Source organism: Cyprinodon tularosa, unplaced genomic scaffold (genome assembly GCF_016077235.1).
Source record: "Cyprinodon tularosa strain WSP-4 unplaced genomic scaffold, ASM1607723v1 ctg84, whole genome shotgun sequence".
Classification (NCBI taxonomy): Eukaryota; Metazoa; Chordata; class Actinopteri; order Cyprinodontiformes; family Cyprinodontidae; genus Cyprinodon; species Cyprinodon tularosa.
Window position 1 is genome coordinate 3,735,854 of NW_024039607.1, and position 9,065 is coordinate 3,744,918.

The 9,065-nt window shown below is 38.1% G+C and overlaps 1 protein-coding gene across 1 annotated transcript; it reads left to right on the plus strand.

The window, feature by feature from the left end:
• Positions 1 to 5,470: 5,470 nt before the first annotated feature.
• On the plus strand, positions 5,471 to 8,299 carry slc18a3b (solute carrier family 18 member 3b). The gene has a single exon (XM_038272626.1). The coding sequence runs from the start codon at positions 5,993 to 5,995 to the stop codon at positions 7,547 to 7,549; it is 1,557 nt and encodes a 518-aa protein (XP_038128554.1). The 5' UTR covers positions 5,471 to 5,992; the 3' UTR covers positions 7,550 to 8,299.
• Positions 8,300 to 9,065: the final 766 nt, after the last annotated feature.

Genomic DNA, 9,065 nt, shown 5'->3' on the forward strand with positions numbered 1-9,065 from the left:
GTGACTTCTGTAAAGCTGTATCTCTAAAGAAAAGACCAACATTGTTAAATAATCACTGCCCTAATGAGAAGGTTATACATGACACGGACAAAAAAACAAAACAGAAACAAATTAGTGTATATATACGGTAATAAATATCCTTTTAAGTTCAGCTGTCTCCTCATTTACCTGGATTCTTGAAGGTTTCCCCACAAGACTGAAGAATCCAACAGATTAGCACCTAATTCCAGGTAAAAGCCGTCTGATTGGCTGATCTCTGATCAGAAATGTGTGGGTGTGGAGCAGCGATCTAATTTGGTCAAAGCTTTGGATAGAAATAGTGACCACACACACTGAGGCAGACAGCTTAAATCTAGCTAAACCAAACACACATTCTGGTTTCAATTTGGCTTCAATATCTTGTTCCAGAGTGGGGATATAGACATAGAGAAAAAAGATAACATTGTTAAATATGGATCATATTAAAATTCTGTCCCAATAGAACCAAGATTATATTTAACCCTAAATCCCTAAAATCTGCCTCCTTTGTTAAATGCTGCATTATTTACACAATATATGGAGCCCTTTAAGGGACCTCTAAGATGAAAAAGATGTGAACATGTTAAAAACTATTAATATTTAGATTAGAAACAAATAATATTGTCCTTAAATAAGTATACTTAAAGAAAACATCCTTAGGGATAGACTTAGCATGTTGTAAAAAAAATAAATAAATAAAAAAAGATTTTAACCCAGCAGCAGTGGATCTTCCTACACTATCACCCCGGCAACAAGCATGTTTACTTACTGAAGACAATCTAGGACAAGGGTCAAAGCTAATTAGAGAATAAGCAAAGGTCAGTGTAAATCCTTTGAACATTAACAATGACTTGTACAGGTTAGATTATATCACAGACTAGTTAGAGACATCATAAAGAATCACAGTGATTGATTATGTAATTCTGTATTTTTAGTTCTAGTAACAACTAGAGATTAGAAAACCCCATTTTAACTCTTCACTACAGAGCACTTTAAAGAAAGCAGATTTACTATGACATATTTTCAAGGGGATTAGACTCTTTTTGCATAAAATGAGATGACTCCTTCCTCTTCCACTAAATACTCTCCTAGTCACACATTAAATTTAAACACAAAATCAGGAATTCAACCAAGAGGATCATGCTGACACTTTTCTCTCTGACTGTGCCAATTTGAAATAATTAGTGAGGAGGAATTCGCCTTACAAATCATCAATACCACATAGCTGCACTGCAGGATTTTATACTAAAACAGTGTTTATGTAATAGCTGCTGCAGCACCAACCCTCTGTCATGAGAAAGAGTTATTTCCAGTGATGTACTAAGCCTTCAGTTGGTGTATATGTTTTTCTGCCTCAGATAATCCAATGAATATTGAAAGCAGTATTCAATATGACCAAGTGTTTTAAAGTGACTGCAACATGCCATAGAAATCATGACTGAAAAAGTGCATATGGTTAAGGGAAGATTTCAGTTGTTTTATATGATTTTTATCCTTCTTTTTAGTATTATCAACAAGATTCAAAATTCATTTTGTTATTTTCATTCCTTTAAAACATTAAACATTTAATTTGTATATTTTAAGGACTTTTAATGCAGATTTCTCTCAGGAACAGTAGTCACAGTAGGCTATATGTTGCCACCTAAAAGGCATTCTTGTTACCAAGAGTCTTTGCTGCCCTCTTCTGGAAATAAATGTATAGTTGTTGACTATATACAACTTTGAACAAAATCTGGAAATGCCTAATATTCAAAAGCACCATATAATTTTTTTGGTAAGTTCTTTTTATTCTTGTGAAGCATCTTTGGTTGTTGATTTATAGATAAATAAATAAAAAACATATGCTAAGTTACACTGAAACAGCCTAATCTTCTTCAGTTTCTGTCTAGTTTTATTTTGGACAATTAAAAATAGCCTGTAAGATCATTTAAAGGCTTGTAGAGTAAGATATGGCTTAACCTCATAAAGGTTAAAATATCATTAAGCATTTATAAAGAGAGAGGGGACAGAAATGGGGAAATTCGGATTTCTCTTATTGAAAACCTAAAAAATCATAGACATCAAAACCTTGGTATCAACAAGATAATTATTATTATTATTATTATTATTATTATTATTATTATTATTATTATTATTATTATTATTATTATTATTATTATTATTATTATCATTATTAATAGATGCAGGTACATCTGGTAATCATCTGCAAAACAGTAAAGGGTATTATTATTATAAGGATATTTGGTGAATAATCCCTAAAGGGTGAAGGTACAAGCATGCAAGTTCTCTTTTACAAGATATATATCTATATATAGATATATATCTTCCAACCAAAAAACTTAATTAGAAGTACAAATGGTAATATGTATCCTTTTTTTACTGTATGTGCCTGTTGATGTTCACCACACGGTGGCACTGGTATTCAGAAAAAACAGAGCTGTCCTTTCTACCAGTATTTCCAATCCCAGCTCAAAGGTATACCCAGATTTCTATTAATGGATTTCCTTGGAGACACATGCTTTGATGGAATAAATACACATATACTTTATGTCCACATAATCCTAACATAACCATATCAATTCAATCCTGTGCTCAGGATAAAATTTCCTTAATAGGGTTTTTAAGTTTAAAAAAAAAAGTGCATATTTGTGAAGTGGGGGTTGATTGAAACATGATTTTCTATTATTTTCATAAAGAAAAGTCTGGGGGGGGGGGGGGGGGGAGGGCAAGTTGCATGGCTTAGTTGAGGCAATACTACTGCAAGTAGACAAATGAATATGTTTTTTTTCTAATCTTCTTTCCAAAATAGCAAAAAGTCTGATTGGACTAAGAGTGGTGATGAAAGTGTATTTACATGCATTGCTACAGTTTCTCACTTTGATTTAGGTTTTTACTTTGGACTATTTGAACACATAAAAATGATTTTGATCTTAACAAATGAATTGTTGTTCTAGAGGTATGGTATTGTCACTGCTGTAGAAAGTTATTCTTACTGTATAGCACTGACATGTCTCTCGATGTTGTAATAGTGTTTCCAGGGTGATGTGTACTTTCGTTTATTTCCCCGGTGTTTACATGCAAATCAAAAGCTTCAGTTTTGTTCTTATTTGACCATAACCAGTTCTGTATGTTTGCTAAGTCACCGAAATGGCTTGTGCCAAGCTGCAACCTACAAGTCTTATGATTTGTCAATGTATTTGTTGTTTATTGGCCTGCTTTTTGTTTGGAAATAACCTGACTAGATAGATTAATAATGTCTAGCATTCAGGTTTAGTTTTACACATCTCTGAATTCTCCCATCCAATCTGTTTTGGGAAAGGAAGGAAATTTAGCAGAATCTTTCAAGCTGATTGGACAAAGTGGCAAATTGTACTCACCTACTAGTTTGGTTTCAGTAAAAGAACTCTTGCAAATGAAACAGCAGCAGACTCCAAGAGGAACCACAGAAATGTATGCTTTTATGCCTTTTTTAATCCTATTTGCAAGATGGATTTAGAGAAAAAGAAAGATGTTATAGCAGCAGCTACGTAAGTCATTTTGCATTGCCGTGCTTTTTGGGGGTTTACTGTGGGCTTGGCATCTCTTGCTTTCATCACAGCCTTTTCAGAATCTGCTGGACCTACACGTAATGCTGCAAAGCCTCTTCCCAGAGAGAAATTGAGAACAGTCCATTGTGGGGGTGTGAGGGCTCATTGATGATGTTACAAACTCACGACACGCACCACTGGGATGACATGTCTTTGATGGAGTAATGAGGAGTCCCGATGATCCTCTGTGCTGTTCTCACCACTCTTCTCACCTTCTTCTAGTCTGAGGCGCTGCAGCCTCCACACCACACAGTGAGGTCAGAACGCTCTCACGACACAGCCCTGAGGGGAGTCTATGCCTAATTAGGCAGGGAATTCTATATTCTATTTAAATTGGATTCAATTCATTTATTTATAGAGTTCCATTTCACAACACAAGTCATATCAGGGTGCTTTACAGAGACAATAAAGTCAGACTGGTTAAAAGTTTCTATCAAAGAAAACCAGTTGATTGCATTGAGTCATTGACTTGCAAGACATTTTTCTCCTAGATGAAGATGCAGCTCCCTTCCGTCGCACCCAAGCATGCATGCAGAAATAGTGGAGAGGTAAAGCCCCTATTAACAGAAATAAATTTCCAGCACAACCTGACTCAGTGTGAGCAGCCATCTGCCGGGGTCAACTGGGGTTCAAGGAGACAGACGCATACAGAAAAAAGCAGAGATACAAAAAAAAAAATAGCTCCACGGTTGAGGCCCCGTCCAGGAAAGACACAGCCAGGTAGACGATCTCTGTGCCAGTTGCAATGTCAAGAACAGGAGTATAGTGAAAATATAGGGTCAACTCCAAGAAATTTAAACAGAGATGTTGATAGCAGCAGCACATCTGACATTTCAATCAAGGATGGAGTCACAGTCAAACAGAAAAACCCAGGTGAGGCTACTATGACAGGAAAAAGCAGAGAGAACATAACATTTTAGGTGGAAATATTGCAGATTGGGAGAATAGAGACAGAAACAAGCAGACCGATGAAAAGTGGTATCTTTGTCCTACAGCAGCATAAATACCAGGTATGGAAAATAAAAATAGTCAAAAACATTTGATTATCAATAAAGCAAAATTATTTCTTTAATACAATGCAGTGCCGTTTTTATATTATCCTTTAGTCTTGCAATATTTAAAAACTTGCATAGAGGTTTAGGTTAATAATTAGAAAGCTTTGCTTGAATTGCTTTTTTTTAATCCAAAAACATACAGTAGGACAAATACACAAAGTAGGATATCTTCACCAGACCAATTTTTCTTTGACAAAATTGATTAAACTGTCAGATTTTGTTTATTTTTTATTATTTTTATTTCATGGTAATTTAATTTGAAATACCTGAATAATGAAGTGCAGATAGATAGATAGATAGATAGATAGATAGATAGATAGATAGATAGATAGATAGATAGATAGATAGATAGATAGATAGATAGATAGATAGATAGATAGATAGATAGATAGATAGATAGATAGATAGATAGATAGATAGATAGATAGATAGATAGATAGATAGATAGATTATATAATGATAAAGAATTTATTAAATAACTGAAGATTGGCATTAATGAGAATGTGTGCACAGTGGGAAATAAAGGACTATTCTGTTGCATTTTATGTTTCATCAACACTAAACAAAAAAATCATTACTTAAAGTCAAAATTATGACCATTATTCTCCTTCTAATAAAGGTTAATGTTCTAATTCCTTATTTTATAATCATCCTCTATGACGTTCTCTCTTTTTTGTGATTTAAACAGGCTTCCATAAATTAATCACAGATGCAAGAAAGTGTCTTTTCTGAGCCTGTGTTTGGTTTTCTGGTCATCTCTTGCTCTCATTGGTTAAACTGATTGAAGAATTACCATAAAGAGGGCAAGTGGTGAAGAGACCCACTCGGTGGCAAGCTGGTGATGCGTCACAGCTTAGGAGAAAAAAAGGAGGTGGGAGAAAAGAGAACTAAAATAACGAAGAACCTGCGGGTTAAAATGCACCAATGGCCACCAAGTCATCCGCGGTCTCAAAGTGGCAAGAAGAAATGGACTACAGGTGATCACTGTAAATGCTGGAAGTAGTGGCTAAATCCATCTGGAAAACTTCGCCATGTGAAGAAACACAAAATATCTGCAAAGTTGCATAAATTACTTTGCTTTAACCACGTCACTCCTCGGGAGATCATGAAAGTGCATCGCATGAGGACAAGAGGAGAAAGCTGAAGAAAGACATCTTCACCGATGAGGCAGCCAAGTTCCTCTGCGCCTCTCCTTTTACGCACAGGCGCGGCGAGGACGGAGAGCACAACATCGAGACGCTGAAATATCGAAAGCACAACTACAATTTTTTTTTAAATTAAAAAACTTTTAATCATAAAAAAAGAGGAAGAAATAAAGAAAGAAAGCACATCATGGATGCAGAAGGAGGATCATTCGGACTGGCCAAATCAGCTGCCTTAAAACTATCCGAAATGGGTGAGAGGACCAAGAAGCTGGGCTCCGCGATGAAAGACCCTCACCAGCAGAAACGGATCATATTAGTGATTGTTTGCGTGGCTCTGCTGCTGGACAATATGCTCTATATGGTCATTGTACCAATTATTCCCGACTACCTTGCTGATTTGGAGAACGAGCAGTCAGAACACGTTCACCTAGTGCTGCACCCCAACACTTCTTTAGCCAACAGCACAAATGAAGACAAAATCAACAAGGATAACTTGGACATCCAAATAGGAGTCCTTTTCGCCTCTAAAGCCATCCTGCAGCTCCTGGTCAACCCACTCACTGGGACGTTCATAGATCGAATTGGATATGACATTCCTCTCCTCATCGGGCTGAGCGTCATGTTCGTATCCACCTGCATTTTCGCCTTCGCTGAAAACTATGCCACGCTGTTCGTGGCCAGAAGCCTCCAGGGTCTGGGTTCTGCTTTCGCAGACACCTCGGGCTTCGCGATGATCGCCGACAAATACACGGAGGAAGCCGAGCGGAGCCGCGCGCTCGGCATCTCTCTGGCGTTCATCTCTTTCGGGAGCCTGGTTGCGCCTCCCTTCGGGGGGGTCCTGTACGAGTTCGCCGGGAAGAGGGTCCCCTTCATCGTGCTCGCCTCCATCTGCCTGGTGGATGGTTTTCTATTGCTTACTGTCATTAAGCCCTTTTCCAACAGGACACGAGAGAACATGCCAGTGGGCACCCCCATCTACAGACTCATGATCGACCCCTACATCGCCGTGGTAGCCGGTGCGCTCACCATGGCCAACATTCCACTGGCCTTTCTGGAGCCCACCATCGCCAACTGGATGGAGACCACTATGCACTCCACTCAGTGGGAGATGGGACTCACATGGCTGCCCGCTTTCTTCCCTCACATCCTTGGTGTTTACATTACAGTCAAACTGGCAGCAAAGAACCCCCATTTGCAGTGGTTCTATGGGGCTCTAGGTATGGTCATCATAGGGGCCAGTTCATGCACGGTCCCCGCATGCAAAACTTTCGGGGAGCTCATCGCCCCGCTGTGCGGGATCTGTTTCGGCATCGCGCTGGTGGACACGGCGCTGCTGCCGACGCTCGCTTTCTTGGTTGATGTGCGTCACGTCTCCGTGTACGGCAGCGTTTATGCCATCGCGGATATCTCGTATTCGATCGCATACGCTATGGGTCCGATAGTGGCCGGGCAGATCGTGCACAACCTTGGCTTCGTCCAGCTGAATCTGGGCATGGGGCTGGTGAACGTACTTTACGCGCCGGCGCTGCTGCTGCTGCGCAACGTGTGCCAAATGAAACCGTCCTACTCAGAAAGGGATAACCTGTTAGACGAGGCTCCGCAGGGGCTGTATGATACCATTAAAATGGAAGAGGTGAGGGCAAAAAAGAAGGGCTACAGTTCAGGCGGTAATTGCTTGTCGGTGGATGAAAATGGGTTCGATTCCTCCAAAGCACAACAGTCCTCCAGTTCAGAGTTTACCTAAACATTCCTACTTTAGGGAGTTTGATTCCCAGAATGAGGCAGAAAGGTCCTAAACTTGTGATTGAATATTTTACATATGTACCTAAAATATAAAACACCCAATCGAAAATCATGATTGTGTGATATTTTTACCAAAGTATTTTCTTTCTTTCTTTCTTTCTTTCTTTCTTTCTTTCTTTCTTTCTTTCTTTCTTTCTTTCTTTCTTTCTTTCTTTCTTTCTTTCTTTCTTTCTTTCTTTCTTTCTTTCTTTCTTTCTTTCTTTCTTCATTGTGTCAAAAAAGTCTACGTGGCGTTCGTCAACAGGAGTTTTTGTGAGAGATTTATCAGCACCTGTTGGATTTGTGTGTGTCTGAATATTTATATTGAAAATAATAATATATATGAATCAACATGTGGGACCAACTGAAACATTAAACAGCACATTTTCCTTCCTTCAGCACAAACATAGGAAATTATTTTCTAGTCAGTTTTGCACATCAAACGGCCTCCGTAAATGGGAGATTTTGTGAATTATTTACCAGATGAGTTTATTTTATTTATTTATTTTTTGATATTTGAAGGTAAACGTGTCATGATAAATTGTGGTATATCTGCACAATGGAAAATTGTTTACGAGTGTGGGTGCGTGCGTGTGCGCATTTTGTGAAGACGGTGAAAACAACTATGTCCTGAAAATGAACAAATTTGTTATTGTTTTTATGTTTGTTTTTCTGAATGAGCTGTTGTTTAATAAATCTCTGTTTGAATCTGTGTGACAGCAATGGTTTGGTTTTTATTTCATGGTAATTTAAATTAAAATGCCTGAACATGAACTGTAGATAGATAGATAGATAGATAGATAGATAGATAGATAGATAGATAGATAGATAGATAGATAGACAGATAGACAGACAGACAGACAGACAGACAGACAGACAGACAGACAGACAGACAGACAGACAGACAGACAGACAGACAGACAGATTTAAGTTGCATGAGTTACTAAATCTTACACTGAAATAAATCCCATAATATTTAATAATTAGACATGTTAAAAGTATAATTATATTAAGTGCAATAACCCGAGGTAGGCATCTGTGACCCTGAAGGAATACGCGTCTGCAGTCATCTGTTGCACAGAGGGACACTGGTGTTAAGTTAGGTAGTAAAGTATCCAAAACACTTTTATAAAACATAGAAGTAGCCCAGATACACTGTTTTGGGGAGTGGCATAAAAAGCAATAATTAAAATGCTAAAAACGCAGAGTAATTAGTGAAATACAATATAGAAATCTGCAACACACTGGTTAATTTTAGGCAAAAGTTAATCAGACTTAAGGAAAGTGCAAAACTTTATTAGGCTATTTAAGAAAATGCACCACAGTCCCTAACTTGTGGGACCATCAGAGTCAAAAACTAGACTCTTTCAATGCATCTAATTTATTGCTGGATGTGAGTGGGGGAGGAGGAGTGGGGGAGCTGTCAGATAATATGTTCCGCGAATTGATTTCGATGGGAGGGGTTTGTTGCCTCAGGG

Coding starts and splice junctions, on each gene's coding strand:
- slc18a3b (XM_038272626.1), top strand. CDS start 5,993: ATGGATGCAGAAGGAGGATCATTCGGACTGGCCAAATCAGCTGCCTTA.